The 26,863-nt window shown below is 48.8% G+C and overlaps 1 protein-coding gene across 8 annotated transcripts in view; it reads right to left on the bottom strand.

The window, feature by feature from the left end:
* LOC141982068 (uncharacterized) overlaps positions 1-26,863 on the bottom strand; it is a 75,839-nt gene that overhangs the window by 37,322 nt on the left and 11,654 nt on the right. For 7 of the 8 annotated variants that reach the window (XM_074943777.1, XM_074943778.1, XM_074943779.1 and 4 more), the window contains 8 exons: positions 25,405-25,503; positions 13,966-14,079; positions 13,627-13,731; positions 11,910-12,008; positions 6,808-6,909; positions 5,654-5,755; positions 4,091-4,189; positions 2,353-2,553 (listed from right to left, as the gene is read on the bottom strand). In XM_074943777.1, coding sequence (XP_074799878.1) covers positions 2,353-2,553; positions 4,091-4,189; positions 5,654-5,755; positions 6,808-6,909; positions 11,910-12,008; positions 13,627-13,731; positions 13,966-14,079; positions 25,405-25,503 — 921 coding nt within the window. The remainder of the gene's footprint in view (positions 1-2,352; positions 2,554-4,090; positions 4,190-5,653; positions 5,756-6,807; positions 6,910-11,909; positions 12,009-13,626; positions 13,732-13,965; positions 14,080-25,404; positions 25,504-26,863) is intronic. The other variant, XM_074943782.1, reaches the window with a different exon arrangement.

Raw genomic sequence — 26,863 nt, 5'->3', positions numbered from 1 at the left:
ATAGCTTGGTTTCTGAGAGCTGCAGGGATTAAACCAAGGAGAATCACAACAAAACAGAGGTTAGAGCTGGGCAAAATTTTTCAAAGAAATTTTTTTTTTTAAGTGAAATAATGTAGATTTGGGTCAACTGAAACCTTTTGCAAATTTGTGTTGAATTTGCCTAATTGTTTTGGTCGCAAAAAACAACGACGACAAAAATTTTCTGAAAAAGTTGAAATGTTTCATTGGGTTGTTTTTGAAATGAAACGTTCTAACTTTTCAATTCAGAACAACTTTCCCTTTTGAATTTTACTTCAATGGAATGTAAAGACATATTTTAAAAGGTAAAAAACTGGAAAACAAAACCAGATGGAATCGTTTTTGATTTTTCGGTTTGGCGACTGAACCAAAAAATCAGTCCCAGCTCTGGCAGAGATGGCAAAGCTCTGTGTGGGCCATTGCAGGATGGCTGCCTACACCACGTGTGGACTAGATGACCCAAGAGATCCTTCCATCTCAAACTTGTAGGATTCCACATTCTTCAATGCTTTGCAGAAGCTACTTCTAAATGTCTCCCATGTTGATTATTCCCAGTATCGTCAGAATGAGACACCCCGGGAGCACACGGAGGCCAGTGACACCCAGAAACTTCACAAGTAATTACATCGCCGTTATCAACAATTCTGTTATGCAGATAAACAATGGCACAAAACACTGAAATCCAGTAGCAGATAGAGAGGGGGCATAAAGTTTTTAGCCTTATGACTGATCACTCACATCTCCTGCTGAAGAACCCCGGAGTGCCAGTCATTATCTTTCCCATCATCATCATCATTTGTGGCTGTCCTCCTGGCAGTGCCGGTGCTACCCCTTTGGGGGCCCTAAGCAGGAATATTTTGCTCTGCCCCCAACACATACTAATAATTAATAGGGGGCCCTGTTGAGCTGCTTGGGGCCCTGAGCAATTGCTCAGTCTGTTTATGCCTAGTGCAGGCTCTGTGTCCTGGCATCTCCTCGTGTGTCTTCCCCCATCCCCATCCCTGCCAGCACACAGGCCTGACAACACCTTTTATCCTGTGTCATGCTTACACATGCTAAGGCTCATACATATGCATAAGGGTTCCATACTTATCCGTATCCACATTCCACTGATTTAGGGGTGTCCCATTTCTCAGTGGCTACCCCCTTATTGTCAGTAACATCTACATCAATGAGTTACCATAGAAACTAGAGGCTATTACAGAATTCCCCAAAATGTTAGTTTCAGGTATCCTGCGGTATTAACTGGAACATTGTGGCATATTTTCCAGTCTATTGCTGTATGGTTTCCCGAACATCGGCACTTAACATATCTTTTACTGTGATCTTACACTTTATCGGCACCAGGTTATCTTTCAGTATAGTCATGCTAACCTGTTTCAGGCCTAAGCCTTGTGTGGCTCAGCTGAATATTTTACAGGCCTCTAGGCCCTGGGTCACAATACTCATGAATACGTATATTTCACCTCTATATCCCAAATATACTTACTGTCTTTTATACTTGGCTACAAAGCCTCTGCCACTTCCCTTGGGAGAATATTCCACTGCCTTTAGATCTCGCTCTTAGGGGCTTTGCCGTCACTGCTTGTTATAAATCCCTAACAACCTCCATCCCTCAGAAGCATTTACACCATGGCTAGCGGCTCGTGTCCCACGGAAGTGGTGCTTAACCGATCTGTACAATGTCTTTCTATTTGTTCCAGCATCATACAAATGAAGAGGAATATTTCCAGCCCAGAGGAGCTGTCTGTACAGGTCCCATTAGCTTTATTGGGGGTACACACTGATAACTCCCCCACCCCAGCCAGCAACAATCCATCCCAGGGTGTCCCATTTCAGATGGGTTTCCCTGAGTGTGCTCAGGGCTCTCACACCCCAGCTGGCGAGAGACCGTGTTAGCCAGTCCCCACAGTTCAGGCACATGGCTAGCTGTTCTTCCCTGGTGCAGAAAACGCTGCTGGCGGGTGGTGCTGTGGCGCCACCTGATGTACGTTTGCAACAACACTACAACCGGGTTCAGAGGGAGCCTGGAGTAGCCTTCTGGCTTTTTAAAACCGATCGGGGCAAATTCGAATTGGAATTGGATGCAGCAGAGCTCTGTGTCAGTGAATGAAATCCCAGCAGAGCCCACAAAGATCCCGATCACTTGGCAGTCTGTACCCCTCTGATATAGGGAGGGCATCGAAAACACAACCCACTTGGGTGCCAGGGGGGATTGGGAATAACACGGTATTGTTACAGCAGAGGAAGTAAGAAAGAAGCACTGATTATGAAAGCAGGAACTAAGGTTACACAGCCTGCAAGGAAGAGTCACACCCCAAGTTTCGCCCCTACCTTGCCTCCCTTGAGTTGGACCCGGGCCCCAAAGCCCAGAAGAGTCTGTACCACCAGTGGCTTGCAGTGCTGGGCAGCAATGTGCAGGGCCGTGTAGTTTTCTTTGGTTCGAGCGTCCACCTCTGCCCCCCTTTGCAGCAGGGCCTTCACCACGGCAGCATGACCGCGCTTGGCTGCCGCGTGCAAGCAGACCGCCCCATTCTGAAAGAGAGGCAATTGGTTCCCCTGGTGCTTGGATTTTCAACACTCACTTCCTCCATCCACTCTGACACCTTAACGTGTGCGGGGCGGATCAATTTGCCAGAGGGCTGGGGCATCACTTGTGCCGGAGGAGCTGGTACGGCCACTCTGTGTAGCTGGGGCTGTGGCAGACTCACATCCACCGTGGATCAGGCATGAGATGGGGGACACAACACGCATGGATCAGGGGGTTACACTGGCTCTTTGTGGCTAAGAAAAGCGGAAATATAGAAAGCTAGGTGGGGAAACAAGTGGGGGGGGGATTATGAAAGTAATTTGGGGGTAACCGTCATCGAAATTTGGATGAAAGTTTGTGTTGAAATGAGAAAGACTTCTACCAGTTCCATAAATCAAGTCATGGTGATACCGAAATATTGCTCCTGGCACCCTTCTTATGCATGTGAGACACCTGGCAGCTTCCAGAGCTCGTCAGAAAAAGGTACGGAAAATGTACAAAGAAGTGAACATTTTTCACTGGGTTTGAAATGTTCAGTGAAATTTTCTCCCCTCCCCAAAAATATCACTTTGTTTTGGGGAGGGGCGGGCGGCAGGGGGTGGACAGCCAGAGGTGAATATATTTCCCCAACATTAGTCTGTTCTATGCAAGGTTTACTGGGACTGGAAATGCAGTTTCAGTAAAGCAGATGCAACTCCAGGCTAAGATGACAGCTGGGAAGGAAAGATGCAGCAGTAAAGGGCAGCAGTATGGCTAATGGAAACAGTTTAATAAACAAGTTGGACTCCTATAGCATCTTAGCACTCAGGATCTTGGTGTGTTTTGGAAACAGTCTTATACCATTCGCTAGGAGAAAGGTAGAAATCCCCATTTCACAGATAGGGAAACCGAAGCAGAACGTTATTAAAATGACTTACGTGATGCCACATAATTAAATCAGTGACAGCTGAGTGGAGCCCTGCCACACAGTTCACATATCTGATATATGGTGTCTATCCCAGGCATGCTACTGTCTGGGATGGTTTATAAGATCATAAGTTGCTAGGGTGGTGGGAAATAAACCTCTCTTGTCTCAATTTTTACTTTTCCAGTAAAAAAATGAAGGGGAGAAAGTAAGCTTTTAAAAAATCTTTTGATAAATTTCAAACAATGTGACATTTTTTCACAAGGTAATGTCTTTTATTGGACAGCTTCTGTTGGGGAGAGAGACCAGCTTTCGAGCCACACACAGCTCTTCTTCAGGACCTGTTGGTCCGAGGATATTCAAGAGACGAGGACCCGAAGAAGAGCTCTGTGTGGCTTGAAAGTGTGTCTCTTTGCCCAGCAGAAGTTGGTCCAGTAAAAGCTATGACCTCGCCCGCCTTGTCTCTCTAAGATCCTGGGACCGACACGGCTACAACACCACTCCATCTTCTTCGTGAACATTTTTGTTTTGGCTGAAAAGGCGTTTTCCGTCCCCCCCGAACCCAAGTGTTGGCCGGATGTTTTGGAGCAGCTCTAGCAACCGACATTGGCCCTGCCTGACTCTCCGTGCTGGGTTACCTTATCGGGCATGTGCAGCAGGACTCCTTTCTTCAGGAAAGCCAGAGCGGTGTCAGGGTGCCCATGCTCAGAGGCAACATGCATGAGGGTGCTACCGTCCTGCAGGGAGCAAGGATGGGCAGCAAGTAAGGATGACAAGAATCTCTGGGCTAGGCAAGAAGCTGGGCAAAGGTTCCACAGGTGGAGTGGGTCAGATAAGGACCCTGCCTCCTAATGTCCCAGCCCCATCTCCCTCTGTCCCTCCAATTTCATCAGTATAGTATTCCTTTACCACAACTGTCTCCTGCTTTCACCTGTGCACCGGAAATAGGCTCTTTTTGGTGTGCAGGCCCTTCTGGGCAGCTGTCACAATGCACCGGCACTTGTGCTGCTTGTGACTGACATTACAATGAGGGCTGGGCGCCTACAGGCAACATGCTCCTCACAGCTACAGTGGACACAGGCAATGTTGGGGATAAAACAGAAAATCAGCCCAAACACTGGCCTCTCCCACATGACACAACAGTGAATCCTCATCAGCTGGCACTAGGGTAGGGGTGGGCTAACTACGGAGCAGGGACCACATCCGGACCTCTAGACATTTTAATCCGGCCCTCGAGCTCCCGCCGGGGAGTGGAGACAGGGGCTTGACCCACTCCGCGCGGCTCCTGGAAGCAGCGGCATGTCCCCCCTCTGGCTCCTATGCGTAGGGGCAGCCAGGGGGGCTCCGCACCCAGGAACTGCGGCCAATGGGAGCTGCAGGGTGGCACCTGCGGACAGGGCAGTGTGCAGAGCAGCCTGGCTGTGCCTCCACATAGGAGCCGGAGAAGGGACATGCTGCTGCTTCTGGGAGCTGCTTGAGGTAAGCGCCGCCCGGAGCCTGCACCCCTGAGCCACCTCCGCACCCCAACCCCCTGCCCCAGCCCTGATCCCCCTCCCACCCTCTGAACCCCTCAGTCCCAGCCTGGAGCACTGTCCTGCACCCCCAAACCCTCATCCCCAGCCCCACCCCAGAGCCCGCACCCCCAGCCAGGACCCGCACCCCCTCCCTCACCCGAACCCCCAATTTTGTGAGCATTCACGGCCTGCAATACAATTTCCATACCCAGATGTGGCCCTCGGGCCAAAAAAGTTGCCCAACCCTGCACTAGGGCTTTTATCCTCTCAATGGGCCACCACCATATGGCAACATGCACAGCCAGTGTATTACAGTGGAAGTGTCCCCACATCACATTTCCGTGTGGATTCCAGTTAGATCCTTGCGACCTTTGTGCCCACAACCCAAACATCTTTGAACAAACCAGTTCCCTGACAAAGAAAGGCACTTGAACTGCCCTGACTGAGAAAGCTGGCTAATTCCCGCCTGTTCCTTGGCTTTACACTTCATTTCCCAGCACTGTGTGTGAATAGACATGCTGAGGGTGTGGCGCCAAGCTAAGGCAACAAGGACCTAATTTCCAAGCCAGTTTTGTCTAGCTCAAGATTGTGAGCAGCAACCAAACAGTCGGTACAAGTCGTGGTCCTCTCTGGCCTGTATGCCAAGCTGCTACTCAGAGGAACGTAGACACACCCACACACACTCACCTTAGTGCGAGCTAGCACATTGGAGTGGAACTTCTCCGTCAGCAACTCCACCACATTGGTGTGGCCTCTTTCTGCAGCGATGTGCAAGGGGGACCTGTCCATCTGCAACCATCAAAGAGAGCAGCTTTTCCAGGGAAGCAACTGGAGCTGCTGGCATTTATATGCAAGTGTAATATGTGCTTGGGAGGGAGAGAGCCTGTGTGCAAACCTAAGCGGAACATACCCTCAGCTGGAACAGATCAACACCTGCCTCTACTACACTTTGTATAGCCAGGGTAAGCCTGGATCTGAAGCTGTGGAAGTTGTGGGGAAGCTGGCATGGCTGCTGTTCTTGGGGTACTTGCTCATTGGCTAGATGACTTCAACCTGCCAAGGGTGTCAACCTATTACCAGCACTACCGCCCACCCAAACATTTGTTTAAACCACCACAACACACAGCACTGCTAAACCAAGCAACGTTGGCAGAGTCAACTGCATGAATGATCAACCAGTTCATTCAACAGCTCGGGCCTCTTTGTCTTCATTGAATTGAATCAGTTAAAAGACAGATCCTTACTGAAGAGGGGAAAGGCTGTTACCCCAGGCTGACTGGAATGGGCCCTTGAAAGACTTTTCTCCCTTACCTTGCCTAGGGCTGCTGCCTGCCTGGATGGATGGGGAAGGGGAGGAGGTCGAACCACTTTCACCAGCACCATGAAGTTTAATGAAGGGAGGGAAGTTCCTGGTTTGGACTGTCTGCCTGCTGAGGCAGATGAAGGTTTGAGGGCTTCCAGGCCATTAACACTAGAAGCCCTGTAATCAAAGGCGCCCCTCAAGGAATTGTGTAGTGTCCGCCAGTTTCACAGGTATATCACTCCACTAGCTGCCCCAAAATGACTCAAACAGGACTCTCGGGATGCTCTGTAAAGAGTTAATCAGCTCTCTGGCATGTTTAAGTAACCGTGTCTCCGTCTCAGGATGAGCCAATGGCAGTTGACTCTGATGGTGCAGAGCTGCACGTTGTATGTTCTGTTGGTTGAAGGTATTGACCCATCCACCCACCCATCTATTACACCTCTCCGTTTGGTATTGAAGTGCAGAAGAAAAGGACTCGAGATCCCATTAAGCAGTCCCTAAGTCAGCCAGTTCCCACTCCCCGCCCCCTTTTACACACCTTGTCTGCTACGTTAGGATTGGCCTTGCAGTGATGGAAGAACTTCAACAGGGCTTCATCGCCTTCCCACGCAGCGACATGTAGAGGAGTCTGACCTTCATCCTAAAACAAAGAGCGTTAGAACGTCCTGGCTGTAGTGTAACCGAGCTGCCCAGCGGCTCCACCATTAGTCCAAGCAAACAACCTACTGGGCAGGAGAATTTGGGTACCTGAGATGGCCACCTTGTGTTGCACTAAAGCATCACTCCTCTGCCCTGAAAGCTTCACCTCCTGAAATGACATCACCTGGTTAACCAATGTCACTGTTCCATGCCTGGAGATAGTGAGGGTGCAGCTTCCTGTAGCGTTGGGGCTGCTGCTGTCTGGAGAGCAGGGTCTGGCCTAAACAAAGCCAGATCAGCTTTCAGAGATGCAGCACTGCTCCAGAACTGGGTAGGCCCAGCTCCTGCAGTTTGCAAACAGAGAACAGGTTTCTAGCAAATGGGAGGTATTTGCAGCTCAGGCAGGACAATCTCTCAGCCCGACATGAGTCTCTTGTGGGGGTCTCTCACCCAAGGCCTACTGAAGCCTATGGAAAGACTCATTGGTTTCAATGAGCTTTGGATCAGGCTTTCAATGAGGGACAGATCAACTCTGAATTATTACTCATCATTTGTATTACTGGAACACCTAGGAGCCCTAGTCATGGACCAGGACCTCACTATGCTACACACTGTACAAACACAGAACAAGAAGATGGTCCCTGAATAAACCCAACCTACCATGCACCCCAACTCCCATGGTTTCCCTTGGGCAATTTCCCATGTTCTCAATGCCCCGAAAGCCAGTACACTGTGACACTGACAAGAGACCAGCTCCTATTAATTCCTTCCATTGTTTTCCTTTTATTGTATTATGTAAAGAATCTATGAATCTCTGCTGAGGACTTCCTGGGTCATAATTACAGACAGAACTTGGAGCCTTCTGCTCCAAAAGCCCAGATCCCACCACTCCAGCTAAAGCAGACTCTCCTTGGGCAGTAGGCATGCTAGAGCTTCCAGCATACACTTCCGTGGACCTCTCCACTCAGTTACATCTATTCAGAAGCCACCCCAATGAAGTGTGTTTAATTAGGTCACAAGTCCTCAGCTCGGTGGGGAGGTATGTGAACAAGTCTCAGTGGGTCTTGTCCATCCTCCCTTTCTCTATGGCTAGATAAAAGGCGGTCCCCACAACTATTCTGCTGTAACCTGGGGTCTTCTTAGTGTATGTGCCATGTGCCTCAGGTGGCACGTGGCCAGGACTCATCACCGAATTTGGTCCCCTCTCTTTCTTAGCTAACCTGGGGTGCTGGCATGGAACAGTTGAGAACCACCGAACCACGTAACTCTTGTGAAAGTTGTTAGCGCCAACTATTGGGGAAAATATAGAACTGAAAATGGTGCTTGCATTCCTGCCAAAGAGAAACATAACCAGAGAACATGATCAATGGGAGTTGTTCGCCTGGTCGTTGGAACCATTTCTGATTAGTACATTTGTAAACGTGTGCTTGCACATTGGAACCTGTCCTTCGAATCAACGTGTTCCTTTTAAAACCAGCCTCCATACTCTGCCAAACGCTGGAAGGAGAAGGCGGATTTGAACCCGCATGGGCCTTTCAATATATTTCAGCACAAAGCTGACAAGTGCTAGTGCTAAGTCTGCCCTGGTTCTGGAATGCTAGCAGACTAGATTTATCTTGGCATTTTGCCTAATTCACTTAAGGGACTTTTATAAATAACCCAGGACCTTTTGGCCTTGCAGTTCTACAAAACTGCTTTGTTTATTTGACTGTTTAAGTTGGTCCTGAAAGTTTTAATGAAAATAAACTTCTTGTCAGAGACCATTTTCTTCTGGGATCCCTGAAAGGACCTCACAAAGGATTGCGCAGCTCTTTGTAACAGGTGTTTTCCTTATTTTTTGCACCTTTGGGTTTATTAGAGAAGAAGACAAGGAAGAGAACAAATAATTTGGGGAAAGGTTATTGGCCCCCCAGCTGGTTACACGCTTCCTTTACCCACAGAGCCTGCCTCAATCCCTGACTTTTGTGAACCTGACTAGAGCGATGGACCTCTTTCATTTGTGCTCAGTGACTCTAAGCCCCGCTATGAGAAACTACACTGGTAACAACCATAGTTAGACCCTTTTCACAACGGTGGTGCTAGAAGGATTCAATCCATAGCGTAGCTAGAGAGAGAGACACACACAAAGATTGTACAGCGGAAGAACAACAACCCCACCTCTTCAATCATCCCCATTTGCTTACAGACCCTGGAAGCCATATGAAACAGGGGTCCCACAGCTTTGAAACCAGGGTCAAAAACTCCAGAGTCCTGTCTACCTTAGTGCTGATGTAACCCTCTGGTGAGGAGAGCTGGTCAGGAATTTTTCATCTAAAAATGCTGATTTGTCAAAACCGAAACTGTTTGTGAAACAGGGTCGGGTTCAACAAATTTCCTGACTTGGAAAAATGTCAAGAAAAATGTTTCTGAGTTGTTGAAATGTTTCATTTTGACATTTTTCTAAATGGAAAATTCTGTTTCAAAATGACTTTTGGAGAGAAAACGACTTTTTGATTTCTAGTTTAAGCTAATTAGACTGGAGAAAAAGGTGAAAAAAGTCAAAATTGAAATGTTTTGAAATGAAGTGTTTTGAATAACCCAAAATGGAAATAAAAAAAGCAAGTTTTTTGGTTCATGAACATTTTTGAGATTTTGACTTTTCATCCCAATTCGAGACAGGACAAATTTTGAACTCTCGAAAATATTTGCAGGACGGGAAAACCATGTCCTACCCCTCTGTGCCCGATCCAGAGGATAAGAGTCTTTTACAGCCCCCACTATGTAGCCTTGCCTCTTCAGCTCAAGCTACAGCTACTCAGGCTTTTAACTCCGGAGGTCACTGGTTCAACCAACCAGTATATCTGCCAACATGGCGGGCATCACACCTACACTGTTGGTAAGCGATGCTGCAACTGCTCTGTTGCTAATTAACTTGCACCAATGTTCCTAGTGCAGCCATGGCCAGGGAGACTTGAAAATAAGCGTGAAGAAAATTAGTTGAGTATTTAAAGCTGCAAACATTTAACGTCACTAATTTTATGTAGGCACATGATCTCTATCATCGTTATTAAATTCATTTTCAGCATGCATGCAGTTAAAGGGTGGATTTTTAAAGGATAATGTAGTGTATCAATGAGCTGGTAAACTCGGCTAGCTGAATACTTCCATGTAGAGGAACTTTTGATTTAAGAAACCTCAAGTTTAAGCTGCAAGTCCAGGAGCCTTCACTGTTTAACAGCTCCTCAGGAGAGAAGGCCAAAAAACTGAAGAACCTTTGGCTTATGCCTTGGATTCAGGAATTTAAACTCCACTGGTGAAGCTACATAGAGCTTGTGAAATCCCCCACCAAACGCAATAGCTCTGGATTGCTTTGGATTCAGAGAATTATATATAAACCACTGCCGTCTAGTGCTAGTGCAACATGAAGGTTGAAATATCTAGCAACCACACTGCCGAATAGTATTTTCTATTCCAGTTTTCTTTTTGGAAGGTAAATTTTAGAGTATTATTGACTGTGTTCAATCGAAAGGAAGTGCACAGTGACCAAGATGATGTTGCCGGAGCGCACACAGCCTTGGGAATGCCCTGCCTTGGAACATATTTCTACCTTAATATCAAAGAACATAATTTTGAATTGAATGTAATCTTACAACTTGGACAGCATGTGGTGGGGGGAGGTATGGTGAGGACTGACTATTCAGTGTATCATACTCAGCATATCGTTTTGATCTTGACCTTTCATTAGATAACTACCAATCTTTCGCCAAAGTCTTCAGTTATCCAAGGTTGTAGGCTATAGAACTGAGCAAATAATTCATAAGTAATGATTTAATCTCAGTGGTAGCTGATACAGAACAAGGAGTAATGGTCTCAAGTTGCAGTGGGGGAGGTTTAGGTTGGATATTAGGAAAAACTTTTTCACTAGGAGGGTGGTGAAATGCTGGAATGCGTTACCTAGGGAGGTGGTGGAATCTCCTTCCTTAGATATTTTTAAGGTCAGGCTTGACAAAGCCCTGGCTGGGACGATTTAGTTGGGGATTGGTCCTGCTTTGAGCAGGGGGTTGGACTAGATGACCTCTTGAGGTCCCTTCCAACCCTGATATTCTATGATTGACTTCTTGAGCTTTCATTAGCAGATCACAACCTTGAATTTATCCTTTGACTTCCCCCATAGGAATCATTCACAATATTAAACTCTGAAATTCACACACTGTTGGTTTGTTACATAAATCACATGACATTCTTTCTGTTCTGTGATTGGATGACTTATGTAACCAACCAATACTACACAGATTTTGGATATTACAACTAGAGCTGGGCAAACAATTTTTTTTGCCTGCAACCTCTTTTCAGTGAAAAATGTGGATTTGGCAACATTGAAACATTTTGTGAATTCGTATTGATTTTACTGAATTGTTTCGGTCAAGAATATTCTAAAAAAATTAATTTAGACATTTTCAAAATGAAACTTCCATTCTGAGGTTTGAAATTACTTTGTGTTTAAAAATTTCCTTTAATGTTCTTAAAGAATCAAAAAAAATGTAAAATGGTTGAACTGGAAACTAAATGTTTCCATTTTGTCCAAATGAAATGTTTTGTTTGACCTGAAACAAACTTTTTTTGTTTTGTCTTTTCCATTTGCTGAAACATTTTATTAAAATAGTTTTTGGGTTGACCCAAAATGTTTTCCTCCCCTGATTTTTCGGAATGGCCTGTGAACTGAAAAATTGGTTATTCTCACAGCTGTAATTAAAACCAGTCTTAGTTTGAAATTCATTTTTAGCAAATATTCAGGAACTGAGCATAAAACTTGCTTCTTGTGAGGATTCATGCTCGTGAAACCTAATCATTCCAGTATTTGTACAAAGCAAACATGAAGGAGTCACAAAGAGAGAGAAGCAACATTTGTTTTTACAACTGATCGACTATCAGGAGACTTTTTCCAGCTGTCTGCTCAGCTCTAATGATAGCAAAGGCCAAACTTGTGCTCACAATACCAAGCTCTGCGTATGTTATACTCACATTCTGGCAATCCACCCCAGCTCCATACTCCACTAGGATTTTGGCAACTTCCACATCTCTTTTCCTGCAGCTTGCATGCAGCACAGTGTCGCCATATCTCTGTAATGAACCAGCACCACTTTGCCTATCAATCAATCTTCAATCATGCAGAAAATGGCGGCTGATTTCTGTACTGTCACTATCCCCAATAACACAGATATCTCGGGAGCTGTAGAACATATTACTCTGGCTCATTGAATACCAGCATTGTCGTTTGTATTTTCTGTTGTTAGTCACCCATTATCTGTGCCTAACATTGCTCCCGCCACCCAGGGACAGATTAAGATTTCCTGGGGCCCTGAGCACAAAGAACATATGGCTCGCCACACCTCCCCTGGGGCCCTGGCCTCTGCTCCTCCAATTCCCCCCAAGGGCCCCCCCCCTCTGGCCAGGCTGGAAGCCAGAGCTGGGCCATGGTAAGAGAAGCCCAGAGAGCCTGGGCCACTGTGGGGAGCCCCCTCCACCTGCCCGGGGGGCGGGGGAGGGCATGGGCTGCGGCCTGCTCTCGGGCACCCCACCCAGGGAAGTTCTGGGGATCCCAACGGCAGCCCAAGCTCCCTGGGTGGCTCTTACCACAGCCCAGCTCTGGCTTCCAGCCTGGCCAGAGAGTGGGGCCTCGGGAGGAAGAGGAGGAGCACGGGTGGGGCCACAGTCCCAGTGATGGTGGCCCTCCCCCCTTGTACACACGTTCTGGCACTCCTGGGGCCCCAAAATTGGCTGGAGCCCCTGGGCACAGGCCTATTCATCCGCCACTGCTGCCACCACTGCACAGATGTTCAGGGTTTCCCTTTGGAGAATTGCTTAGTACCCGTTGCAGAATACTGAAGGGTTACCTTGTTCTGGGCGTTCGAAGGGCCCAGCTCTGACTCAGAGGACAGGCATTGTGCAAGCTTCATGTACACACAGCTCTACCAATGCATCTCATTCCTAGCTTGCAACATCCCCACCTCCAGCTACTCCAGAGGGCCCCCTCACACAGCCCTGCCTGACCGCAAGTCATCTGCTGTTCCATTTCCATCCCCCCATCACAGCTCTACCCAGGCGGATCAACCCCGGCCTACAATGCCAGACCTGGGCTACTCTGACACCAAGGCAGCTAATGGTGGTGCTACATTGGGAGACTTTTCCGAACGGTTTTCTTTCTGCTCTTCATTGTATTGTTTTAACGCACAGTAGAAAAGAACATTTATTTTTTTCCCTATTAACCCCCTACATTTTCTATTCGGCAAACACCAATTTCCTCCCCTCCCCTCCGCCCACCTGAATGGGGCCTGAAATGGACACAAGCTATTTTCCCTGTCTGCTCGCCTGTCTGCCCACAGCATAGATGTTAACGGATTCTTCAGAACCAGCAGAGGAGGCCCTAGAGCAGGAAACAAACAGGCACCAAATCTGCAGAGGGGTTTAATTCCTCTGACGGAGTGTAAGCGCCAACTGGTGTAAATCAGCATAGCTCTATTGATGTCAATGGAGCGACATCGATTTCCACCAGCTGAGGCTCTGTGTGTCCATCGGAAGGCTGGAGGGGGGCATATGGGGAGTGAGTGGGTAGGACTCAGGCTAGCTTTTAGATAGAGTTTGGTCTCTCCAGCCCCTGGTGATGCAGCAGTGGGGAAGACACAAAACCAATGGAGGATGTGCTGCGGTGTCAGCGGTGGGGTGGGCGTGTGTCCCGTACCTTTTCCCGTGCGCTCAGCTGGGCCTCGGCGTGCGTGGAAAGCAGTTCCTTACAGACTCCCAGCTTCCCAGCTTCCACGGCAAGAAAGAGAGGAGAGCGGCCGTCCTGCGGAGAGGGCAGAAGGAAACCAAAGCCTGGGCGGGGCTGGTGACGCCTTTCATGCGGCGCCCCCGGGGAATGTGGGCCTCAGGCATGGAGATGGAGACACACGTTTCAGGCTGCCCCAGTCCAGCCCTGTAGCCCATGGCGTGCACTTAGTGCCACGTCTGGCCTCCAAGCTGGGCCCGTGTTGCAAGAATTCCCTACCCCCGTCACATATAGGGAAAGGGCCCTGCTCACCTGGTCTTGGCTCAGTCTAGCATCTTTGTGAGAAGCCTTCAGCAGCATCTGCATCACACCGACAGCCCCAGTGGGACGGAGGGCTGCGTAATGAAGTGGCAACTGCTCCTTGGGCTGCAATGGGGAAGGAAGGCAAGGGGCAGATTTAGACTAACACCCTTAGGGGGCAGAGGCTGCGGATTTCTCCTTTAATCTCTTCTTCACCTGAAAAGCCTGACGCATGCCTCTGGGGCCACAGAAATAACAACGGATGCTGGTGCTGAAAGGGGCTGAGGGGCAGCTCTCTTATTGCAGAACAAAGCTGCCTCTCCCTAGGGACGGCACTCCAGTTACGCAGTCTGCCTCGGGTGCAGCTGAGCAATTCACTCACCGAGCAAGAGACCGCACCAGGGAATGAATCATCGGGGTAACAGTGAACAGCCAGAGCCACTTTCCAGGGGAGCTGCTAAGGTGTTCTCACAAGGGGCTTCAGATCCCTAGCGACTGTTGTAAAGGACGCTTGGCCGGCTACGATCCTAGCATGGCATTAGGCTATGGAGGGAGGCGAGTGCTAGATATGGAGTCGTTCCCCCTCCCCTACTGCTCTGGCTTTCTTGGGTTGTTTGAGGTGTAGAGCAAGGATACGGACATGCCCCGCTCAGGGTAGCGAGGTAGCACAGTGCGTTGTAGTGAGGGGCAGTTGGATGTAAGAAAACCACTTTGCCTTCTATAGCATCCCTGGATGTCAAAGTGCTTAAGCCACACAACCACCTCGGGAGATAGGCCAGAGATCATGATTCACATGATTGGTGATTCACATGGAGCCTGATCCACAGCCAGACATCTTCCCATTGATTCCAATGGGCTTTGGAGTAGTGCCTTCCAGACAAAGGGTCTCAAAGCACTCTAAACACTGATCAGAGCCCGTGTATGAGTATATATGGGCTAGACAGCTGCCTGTGGGCTGGAACCACCCAGTATCGCTAATCTGGAGCTGTGGAGGGGAAGAGAAGATACATGCAGAGTGGAAACTACAGGGGAGTTGTAGGCAGCATGAATACCATGCTTGAGTTGGATACTGGAGCTAACAACTCTACACAAAGCACAAGGGGACCCCTTGATGGCCAGGGGGCAGGACCTCTGTGTTAGGTCTCACCCACAAGATGCAGGTGCTTTATACGGAGAAGCACACGCTCCAGCATGCTTCCAACATGCACAGCCGCTCTGCAAGCTGCAGGCAGGGCGTCTGGCTTTCTGCAGTCGCAAAGTCGGCTCACTGCTGCAAAATCTAAGCTTTCAGTTACAACACAACCCCATTTCTAGCCCTTCGGGCTCCGAATTAACCCTTCATGTGTCAGCTGATGCAGTGCCCTCTCCCAAGCCTGCAAATGTGCATGAAGCAATAGCTCGGAGGGGTGTGAATTGCGACCCTTCATCTGACATGATTGACACTGAAGCCTACCAGTGACAATTCAAATAGCAACATGATTAAACTAGTTTTATTTACGCACCGGTATTGGATGCAGGACCAAAGGCTGGGTTGAATACTGGAGTGGGGCAGACGGCTGAGGTCGAGGTTGGAAATTCGAAATTCAAGCCCTAGTCCACAAAAATCTGAGACACCTCCAACTCTCCACACGAGGGGGAGGGAAAAAAGAGCTGTGTCATCTCCAGAGTGCCAAAGCCCTCCGCTGCATCTAGGTGCCAAGTAACCTCCCATGCCGTCCCAGCTGCCACCCTGCCAGCTAGACCCCAGGTGGTCGTCATCTTCTTCCTTGCCACTTCCCTGTTCGAGGTCGGTGACTTTTATTGCCTTCTTTCAATACTCATGATCATACACCAGGCTGCTGTGTCGATTGATCTCTTGGAGGTCCGCTGATATCTGATCCATGTACCGAGTCTTTGGTTTCCCCCCCTTGGTCACCTTCTGAACACAATCATTGCAAGAGCCATCCTACCAATACAGCTCTCTGGTCTCTGCTAGATATGCCCACAGCAGTGTAGCCTAGCCTCCCTCCACTTGTCTGCAACTGGAGCAACCCACATTAGGCCCCTTACAACCTACCAAGGAGTGTCCAACTACTTTACCACCTCAACATCTTCATTTCCATGGTGGCGACCATACCGATTTGCTTCCCTGTGGCTGGCCATCATTCTGTCCCATACATTAAGATGGGTTGAATTACAGTTTTAGACACTCTACCTTTTACCTTTATTGGCATCTTTTTGTCCCAGACAACCGGGGTCATGCTCCCGCCATTTGCACCTGGCAAGGTTAGTACAATACCGGACATCACTCAAAATGGCACCATCATCAGCAACCACTGAGCCTCTGTATTTATGTTCCTCTAAGCCCAGACCACTCCAATCGATGTTGCCGCAGTTTAAAGTCAGCTTGCAGGGTCTCACGATCTACTGCACAGATCACTAAATCATCAGCCAACCGTGTGTTCCAAGGCAACTCCCCCCATGCACTCTCACTTATCACAGCCACGACAACTGCAAACAAAAAGGGGCTCAATGCCGAACCCGGATGTAGGCCGACATCGACTGGAAATTCTCGACTGGAGCCCCAGGTAGTTTTGACGACAGTAGTCACTCCATCATACGTATCCTGGAGAAGATGGACATATCCTTCTGGCACACCTCTCTGCCACAGACACCTTGGGACGTAAGCCTGCGTCTTCTCCAGGTCCACAAAGACCATGTTCAGTTGCCATCTTTTTTTCACTGAACTTCTCCATGAGGATTCAACGCATCAGTGGCGTCAGTCGTGCTCCTTCCCAGCATGAATCCATACTGGCCCTGCCAAATTCCAACCATTTAACAGAGACACTTTTCGTAATCATCTCCCTTACTTTCATAGCACGTGACTTCAGCTTAATTGGGCCATAATTAGCACTCAGTGTAACATTGCCTTTATGTTTAACTATAGGCACCACAAAGCTTTTATGCCATTCATCCGGCATTTTTCCTTTCTTCAGAATAACATTAAACAAACCTGTAAGATCCCTGATACCTTCCCACTGATGACACTGCATATCCCCGGTACTTTGTCTGGCTCATGTACCTTCTCCCTCTGCAATCTCTTCCTCTCGCATGCAATCTATCATGCCCCAGAGTTTAGTGGACATGTCTTAATTCCTCCACTGAGTTCTCCTCATCCATCATTCTTTCAAAATGATCACTGCAAACTTCATTGATGGAGCCACCGTTCATTTGCAATAGACCATGTTCATTTCTAACAGAACGCAGCCAGCTAGAACGCGGGCAACCCAGTGATATCATTTGCTTTCGCAGCGCATAGGACAGAAGATGCCCATGCAAATGTCTTGGCCCAAGGTTTTTCACTTAACTCATTCAGTTACCACTACAGCCCTCTCTCAGGCATGGCTTGCTGGGCCCTGCTTTATGCATTAGCATTTCCCAAGGAGATATCCTAAATGGAACAAAGGTGAACACTCAAACTGAATCTTAAAGGCACCCCTGCATTCCCTGGGAATTTGAACGCTGTTTCCCCACTTCCCTTTGTTGCTGCTCCAAGTGTGGGGTAAGGGCAGAGGGCCCAACAACAATGGCTCAGAAAGGCAGTGGGGGGTGACCTCCATAGAACAGGATTAGCGCTGTGTGGGTAGCCTGCCTTCCTCCTGTCATTCACAGCCACCATTCAGATGTGCCAGCTGGCAGGTACCAACACACAGCACAGCCCTTTATCATGCTGGGCTGCTTTCCCTGCTCCCCTCGCCGGCTCTTGTCCATGGAAAGGGCCCAGAATTTAACCCCTGCGTGAGGAGAGGTCCCTACTGAAGAGCCGCCTGGATCTCTGCTGGAGTCCTGAATGGAGGCCTCTTTCCCAGCGAGCCCCTCACTCTCACACAGTGTCCTGGGCTCAGCACAAGAACAGGTGATGCCCTCCAAAACTTTCCAGTGGATTTAACCAAATGGGACCCAGTGCACAATAAATACCCCTGGAAGTGCTGCACCACACCACCGGCACCTGCTTCTCAGGTAGCCTGCTCACTAAGGGCTCTAGGTGTGGGAGGCAGGACCAGTGGGGCCCATTACTCCTGCCGCCCATAAGGAGGGCAGTACTAAAGCCACTGATGAGCATCCTTTAGGCCAGATCCTCCCACCCATCCAGCTGTTGGAAAAGAAGATAGAAAAATGAAGGAAAACCCAGACCTCAGCCAAGGATCAACATCACACTGAGATGTTGTTTAAGGTACAGTCATGCTTTGCCCCGATGATTTCTTTAAGCCAAGTTGCTAACTCTCACTCCGTTTGGTGCCCCGTAAACACACTTCGATTCAGACCTGGGATTGGGAAGGGTCAGACAATGCACCCTTAGGGAGTGTTCTGTTCATTATCTTTATCTAACAAGAGCGAAGCTAGATTGCTAAGGCTTCGTCTACACACACAAGTTTTCCCAGTATAGTTCTGTTGGTTAGAGGTGTGATATCTTACTGATAGATTTATGCAGGTAAAAGCTGTAGTATAGACCAGGTTATACCAGTATAAAGGTGACAGTGATTTCCCTTCCTGTATGGGAACAGCTATATATCTAAGCAGTTTTATCCTGATAACTGTCCACACTGGGGTATGGTGTTTGTGCATCTTTAATGGTACCGCTATAGTTAAAGCAATAGGACTTTCTAGTGTAGACAAGCCCGAAGGCACCTGTCTGGTATTTAAGCTCCTTCCCCTCACAAAGCCCTTGCCAAATCCATCCCTCATTTCTTTTCAGTCCTTCAGGGGACAAAGAGCACGGCTGAATTCAGCTCAGCGAGGGCAGGCTGCCTGTGTGAAGTGGCTGAGCAAGGCCTGCTGCTGGCACCCTTCCAGAACCAGGGTATTGACGCAAGGACTCCCTGGGAGTGGGGAGAAGAATCCCGCCTGTTACCGCCACAACTCCTGCTCCCACTCACTGCCCAGTTCATCGGGAGCCCATTCTTTGCTTATGCCCAGCGTTAACCTCAGACGCTGGCCCTGGGACGAGGGACACAAGGTTCCAAACAGTAGCCCCTTGCTCCAGACCTGCTGCTGTCTTTTCACAGGGCTGCCACAGGCCACCGCGCTGCCGAACATCAGTGGCAATGCCCGATTAACTAGGCATGGGAGAAAGCAGCTGGGGAGTTCTTTCTCCTGAGGTAGGATGGGAAATCTGCCCAAACAATGGCTCCGTTATGCATAGTTGTCTACCCCTCTGAATGGGCAGCTTGGGGACAAAGGCGCTGTTAATAAGAGAAAGAGGAGTTTTGTTTCCCTAAAGACACATTTGGATGTGGGGGGAAGGGTACCTGTGCGGTGGCCCATGAGAAATGAAAGTTGGTCTCAGTCCCTGAGGGGGAAAGGTCTTGGTCCCAACTGGCACTGCCAGCAGGCAGCCGGAGCCAAGCACTGAAAGGAAATGAGCCTGAACGGCTCTCGAACGCTGCCTGTGGATCAAGGCAGGACAGAGCTGGGGAAGCCGGCCTTGCTGCTGCCCCTGTCCTGTTGATAAATGATGTCAGCTGGCAGTATTACCAACCCAGCACCTATTTCACTCACAAAGATCCACACCGGGGGCTATTCAGAGACCATGTTGAAGCAGGGTTGTCCCAGGGATTACCTGGCCCTACACAAAATGGCACATGGTGTTCCATTGAGATCCCTCCTTGCCCATGACCACAACACATGCATGTGTCTGCGTCCCCCACTGCAACCATCGTGGCTGCCTGGGATTCACCTTCCCCATTCTCTCCTCTGCTGACACCATCCCAGGCACCCACAGAGTAAGAACTTAGGACCTTAGGCTGAAGTGAACAGCAGCACTCAATGGAAGAGGAATTCAGTTTCTCCCATCTCACTGGCGCCGGGTTGGAGGTGACCCTGGATGGGGTCTCTCTCTTCAGAATAGGCACAACATGGGTTTGATCCTGTGCAGATTCTCTAAGCCAAGATACCTCAGCCCTGGCCTGGAGGGCAGGGTAGGTCAGCCTCCATGGTCTTTGCTAAGAGCACCAACAAGGGAACCAGTGGTGGTAGCTTGGAAGAGGACTAAAGCCTCCATGAAGTCCACTAGGGACATGGCTATTGCTATGGATTTTACATGGAAGATGCTTGGATACTGTGGTGATGGGCAGCAGTATAAAACACTGCGACACACGAATGAATAGACAGATTGACGGACCTCCCAGGTCAATTAACACAAGTGAGAGGACAAACAGCAGCTGGTTACAACTTTTGGTCCCCACAGGCTTAGTGATCTGGATTCAGGTCTCTGAGCTCTGCAAGGCTGTTGTTTGTAAATGTAAGGGACGTAGCCCAGCACAACAGAGTGAGGCGCGGCTCAAGGCTGGGCTGGACGCTTATCTCCCCCTCCTTCTTTCCCACTCCCTTCCCTAAAAGTAAGGGTCACAAATAAATGGAGGGAGAGGCAGAGACCCCAGTCACATTTCCCCCCTTCCCACCTCCAGTGGCAGTAACCCAATGCCACAATGGATCCTCGGCTCAGGGAAAAGCACCTCCTTCTGGATCACCAGCCCCACTTCCTGCAGTGCCTGGAAGGTCCTCCATCTGCATACTGACCAGGGCTAACAGTGCTCAGCACGAGATGTCAGGAATAAGCTAACTGTTACTCACCCGGGGGGCATAAAAGCATATTATATTGAGGTGTTCATTGACTTTTTTTATGCACCCAGCACCAAGGCACACGAATGCCTAACCGCTTGTAGACATCAATGAACTAATGCAAACTGCCTGTACCAGGTAACCCACCCAGCCTACAGCTCTCTCTGTGCTGTGAATAAATAACTCAGCAATGGTCCACCCCTGGTGTCTCTCGGGCTGCACCGCTGAAGGTCAGGAAAGTTGTTTCCTTTTCATTATTGTCATCCTCGCTGGCTGGCTAAGCTCACAAAACCGAGCAGGGGAATGCAGGTTCAGGGTAAGAACAGACTTCACGTAGGAAACCAGAGGAGCTCTCTCAGGAATGCAGGCAAGTGGCCAGCTCTGGGATCTGGGCTGCACAAAGCAGGCTGCAGCTCATTTTGTGCTTTACAGAGAAGGGAGGAACCCTCATGAAAAGGCACTAGGTATCTCTCACTCTCTCTCCAGAGTTAGGAACTGGGTCCTCCTCCCCCGTCCCACTTGAGAGAAGCATCCTGGGACCCTCTGTGTTATTGAGCTAATCACTGTTCTAATCGCAGACAGCTGGGATGTGTAGGCTTTGAACTCACTCCCGTTCAGCAAAGGCAACAGAGCAGGGGGCCGTCGGCCATGTGTCGGCTGGAGAGCAGGAAGAAAGTCCTCTGCTCCACTGGGAGTTACAGGGCTTCAAGAAGAATAACAAATGTGGCTCTTGGCCTTCTAGCCTCAACCAGAGAGTCCCAGCTGAGCATCCTAAACAAACCAAAAGCATGGCTCCCTTCTCCCCTTATGTATCAACTCTCCCCCTCCAAGTGAGCCCAAGGAAGAGAAGAGCTCTTGTTGTTTACAATTAAAGGGAGTGATAAGAAAGAAGGATCCATGTGTGGCCAGGAAAGATGCAGAATTCAGCCCACAGGTTATGCTGTTTTATGAATTCCTTTAAGGACACATGCTCGAGGGAGGTTTGAAACCTATTCGTCTGGTGTTGCAGTGTCCAAGAGACAGCCTTTGTCCTTACCCTTTGTGGTAGACTCACTAGCAATCCAATCTATGCATTAGATATTTACAGAGAGCCAATCACTGTCATAATCTACACAGAGCTGGGATACCACAAGGTGGAAAGAGAAAGCAAAATCCATCCTAGTTTGTATATGAAGCCTTAGGGAAGGCTGGGAAAGGAAGAGCTGGCTGGAAAGCAGAATTTCTGTCCCACAAAAAATTCCAACATTAAAAAAAAATCATCTGGAATGGGGATGAAAAGTCAAAATTCCAAATATTTTGAAGAAAAAAAAATTTCAGTTCACAAACATCAAAACATTTCATCTCAATAATGTCAAAACAATACAAAATATTATACATGTAACATTGAAATATAACGTAATATAGAAGTCTACATAAAATGTTTTGACATTATCAAAATGAAACAAAGTTCAAATGAATCATTTCCAATTTTTCAGTCATAGTGGAAATTGATACCTTCCCATGAAAAGTTGAGATTTTGACAAAATTACATTTTCTGACAGAAAATTCTTCCATCAAAAATGTTTCAACCAGCTCTAGACGAGGGTTCTGGAGGTTTCAGAAGTTCTCTTTGTTCATGTCCAGCCCACTGATGAGTCCTCAAAAGAGAGAATAGTTCTTTCCACGGTGCGTGAACCCCAGGCTACCATCGACTCGGGGATAGGCCCACTCTGCAGTCTGAGGTGTGATAGCAGCATGGAGAGACACAGGGCCGGATTTAGGGGCAGATGACCCAGGTGACCGCCTGGGGTGCCAGACTTGGGGGGCCTGGGCTCAGGGTGCTGTAAGATGTTCAGAAGTTTCACAAATGGAGGAGGGGTGCCGGAGACACTCCTTGCCTCAGGTGCCATTTGGTCTAGGGCCGGCCCTGGATAGACATACCCACTCTAGCAGCGTGGTGACGTGGGATCCAGCGTGGGCTGTACAAGCCTTTTGGGGACCCTCAGACACAGATTCGAGTGGCTAACCTGTGCTGAAGCCCAGGGCCTGTGTTTTAACTGCTATTACTAGCCCAGGGGAAGCTAATGCCAGTGCATCTATCTGTGCTGCACTCACACTTCAGTTTGCCGTGTAGACAAACCTTGGAACATATCCGCAGGGACAGCCCTAAGCACAGGACTAACATGAAAGGGAGAACACTAGGAACCATTGAACAGAGCCAACAGAAGTGTCCAGTCTCCTGGAGAAAACTGAACTAGCCAGAGCGCTGCAGGTGGATTGTAACATGGAGGAGAGAAGAGGCGGGACAGACTAGGTGGGCCAGAGAAAGGAAACTTGGAAATGAGGCAGATGGCTCAGAAATCAGCGGGCAGAAAAGAAGTGGCTGAAGTCAATGTTCACCACTGGATGAGGATCGGGATTATCAGGACTGATGGAAGAGTAAACGTCAGCGGGCAGCCACCATCTCAGTGAGTAGAAGAGCGGCTGGTGGCAGTTCCTGAAGCAGTTTCATGAAGGACGGAAGCTGATAACTGTGGGGTTGGCACAATGTTCTTCCATCTATTGGACACTGAAAACACTCACCGAGATAGCTATAGCCAGTGGCCAGCATGTGCCAAGAGTGCCTGATAAATAGCTCAGTGCTCCGGGGCTAGGACTTGTTGTCCATTGAAGAAATGGGGGAACTTCTGTCTCTTTAAGGAGAGCACAGGTGCTAGAGAGGGACTTCTGGCTGACCTCCCTCTGGGACCCTTCTGCATGCATTGGGTCTGGCTTTATGCATGTATTATGGAAACTCCCATAGGTCTCCTGGTTGCATGAATTCTAAAGCACTTCAGCTCGCTGCAGGTAGACATGGCAAATACAGAGACACAAACTGGGCCAGAGGGAGGTCTGACAGGAGATGCGGGAGTGGTGCTTGAGTTTATTTTGTCTGTAGGCCAGTTACCAAGAGACGTGGAGTCTGTCTTCCCAGTACACCTCTTGATTTCCACTTGCATTTTTTTCTCTATGTACTCCCCATGCTTCCTGTTTCCCCATTGCCCGAACCCCTGGCATGCAGACCCCAGGCAAATCCCATTCCCCACGGCTGGAACTGCCTCCCAGCCCAGTAACTGCAATGTACTCCTGTGTCTTTTGCCTAGTCTGCAACTAGGAGGAGGGGCAGCAAGTGAAGCACCAGGAAGCCAGAGCAGACAGAAGGGTGAGATAAGCAGGCTGGGAGAAGGAGTGAATGAGTGCTGAGGAGGGAAAGGCAGTCTTCAGAGGAGGGAAGGAGGGCCGGCCAGTTCTCTTGCCTCTGCGCTCAGGGCTTAAAGAGCCATGATATCAGATTAATTCCCAGTACAGCAGTCAGTGCTAGGGCAACAAAAATGATTAGGGGTCTGTAACACATGACTTATGAGGAGAGGCTGAGGGAACTGGGATTGTTTAGTCTGCAGAAGAGAAGAATGAGGGGGGATTTGATAGCTGCTTTCAACTACCTGAGAGGTGGTTCCAGAGAGGATGGTTCTAGACTATTCTCAGTGGTAGAAGAGGACAGGACAAGGAGTAATGGTCTTAAGTTGCAGTGGGGGAGGTTTAGGTTGGATATTAGGAAAAACTTTTTCACTAGGAGGGTGGTGAAACACTGGAATGCGTTACCTAGGGAGGTGGTAGAATCTCCTTCCTTAGAAGTTTTTAAGGTCAGGCTTGACAAAGCCCTGGCTGGGATGATTTAATTGGGGATTGGTCCTGCTCTGAGCAGGGGGTTGGACTAGATGACCTCCTGAGGTCCCTTCCAACCCTGATAATCTATGATTCTATGAGAGGCCCTGGCTATTATCTAATAGGTGTATTTTTCTCTGAGTCATCCCACGCTCACCCAGAGACAGGGCAAGAGAGACCTTGTAAATCAGAGGTTGAGCAGAACATCCCTGGGCTGTTTAAGATCTGAGCCAATTTTACAGGTTTCTTTTTTAATGTATATAGTACCACAGAGCTTTACGGGGGCCAACGAAATGATTGCCTGGAAACAGCACAGTGCACAAAGGAATGGTAGAAAAGAACATCTCTGGGCTGCATCTGGAACACCTCTGACCGCGCTGCCAGAGGGAAGGTAACAGAGCAGAAAAGCGTTTCCCTCCCTTCATAGCTGACAGCAGACGCAATCGAGGAGGAAAGCACACGTCATCTGGAAGCTGGAATCCTGTCCATGCAAACAGCCGCCTGCACACAAGAGTCATTTTTCTTAGATGTGTTTCCCCCCTTGTTGGAGTGGAAAAAATTCCCTTGCATTCAGGTGGACAGATGCTCGGCCCACCAGTCCAGCCCTGAGCGAAAGGAGAGCACTAATGGGTTCCAACTGAGCAATGGCTGAATGCTTGGGGATGGGAGGAGACTGAATACTGGGGGGGGAAAGGGGTGGGCAAGAAGTTCTCAATCTTGAGGTCTATTTGGCTGTGAAATGGTCCCCGCTAGGGAAGCGACAGGAACCCCATTGCTTGGGACAGTTGAAACAGCCTGGAGAATACCCAGTAGGGAAGAAGCCTGGACGGAAGGGAATGTGGACTAAAGCAGGAATTCCCCATGTATTTCACAGAGTGGATCACAGCTTCTCTGGGATCCACAGTGGGAGATGCTATAGAAGGGCAAAGTGGTTCCAGTGTATTAACAGCGAGCAGCATAGTAGCAATGCAGCAGACTCGCTCCAAGTCTAACGTGCCATGGGTACTTTGTTTTGCCAATATCAGCTTTAAATGAATGGTGGCAGTGGGGCAAGAGCCAGTCTCAGGCGCGGCCCTGTTCGGAATTACCATTCGGCTGAAGAAAGGGAAGAGGAGACTTCAAGGGCAATGACGCTCCCCCCTACCGTGCCCCCATACGTGCACATACCCCTCCGGGGACATTGGGATCTGCCTTTCCAGCCAGCAGCAGTCGGATGATCTCCTCCTTCGAGTGGGCAGCAGCCACATGTAAAGCATTTCGGCCATTCTGGAAGGGGTCAGAGAAAGAGCAGTTAGCAACACGCCTTCAAAACCTCAGCAGCAGCTATAGCCAGCATAGTTTCAACTACTCAGTCCTGCAGGGATGGGTTTCCTCTCTCAACCAGATGGGCAGCCCACCAGCATGAAGAGCTCTGTTTAGCCATGGAGAAGGCCCAGGATAGAGACATCTTTCCTACCCAGCTCTGCTAACCTGCCTCAGCACTGGCCCGGAAGGACCATCTGTCAGGCTGTGAATGGTCTCTTGCAACGTATGTTAACTCCTTATGCTTAAGTCTGTTCCACCTTGCGTTTAGCTGTGAAACCTTCCCCAGACCTGAAGAAGAGCTCTGTGTAGCTTGAAAGCTCGTCCCTCTCACCAACCGAAGTTGGTCCAATCACAGATATTCCCTCACCCACCTTGACTGTCTCTCTAGGCATTTATGCCATAGTAATCACTGTGCTATCTGAGCACCTGACATTGTACCTAAGGAAGGAAGGGTAGTTTAGTCTCCACCCCTGTGCCGGGAGGACAAGTATTGATGTCTCTAACAATTAGGGGGCCAGTGGAGGATCACAAATTGTGCGGTGGGGACACAGATCAACAGGGAATAAGACAGAGAGCTCCAAGCTCAAACCGTTGGCAGATGGAAACTACTTTGGGTCAGTTCTGACCTGGGACAGATTTCAACCACCTAGAGGCTGAAGCCCTGAGCCCTGCTTACAAAACAGCAACCTGCCGTGCATGCTTACTGAGAGCCTTCCAGTTTTCATAGCCATCACTAGAACTGCATTAAAACCCTACGTTACAGGTCTGGGAACTCTCTACAGTGGTTTAGCCAGCCAAGCATCTCAGTTGTTAACACTGATATCAGACTCCCAGATATATTAGTTCCACAACTGGCAATTCTACCAATAGAGTTGATGCCAATCAATGTCCTGAATACAATGCCCTCCCCCCACAACAAAACAGCGAAGACCCAGTAAGTAGGCGATCCAACCCACAATCTCTCCACATGGGATGATTTAGTAATCACCAATCACAGCTATTGCTACTAAAAATAATCAGCTGGTGGTCAACCAGCTAACAGAGGGGAAAATCTCTCTGGTGGAAAACTATATCAGGAACTGAGCTGCTAAACAAAGATCATCCAGGCAAATCTCCACACTGCAATAAATAAATAATAAAAACATGTCACCCTTTTATAGCCCGTCACCCAAGCACCTCCAGGGCCCCTGAATTTAGCAAATCACTTAACATTAAGACCCATTGAAGGCAGCGAGATTGAAGCACACGCTTGAGTGCTTTGCTGAATTAGGGCCTATGCACTCAAACATTCACTGACTTAAGCCTATGAGAACAATGAATA

Source organism: Natator depressus, chromosome 2 (assembly GCF_965152275.1).
Source record: "Natator depressus isolate rNatDep1 chromosome 2, rNatDep2.hap1, whole genome shotgun sequence".
In the NCBI taxonomy this organism is placed as follows: Eukaryota; Metazoa; Chordata; order Testudines; family Cheloniidae; genus Natator; species Natator depressus.
Note: the sequence above shows the minus strand (reverse complement) of the source record. Positions and strands in the feature narration are given on the sequence as shown.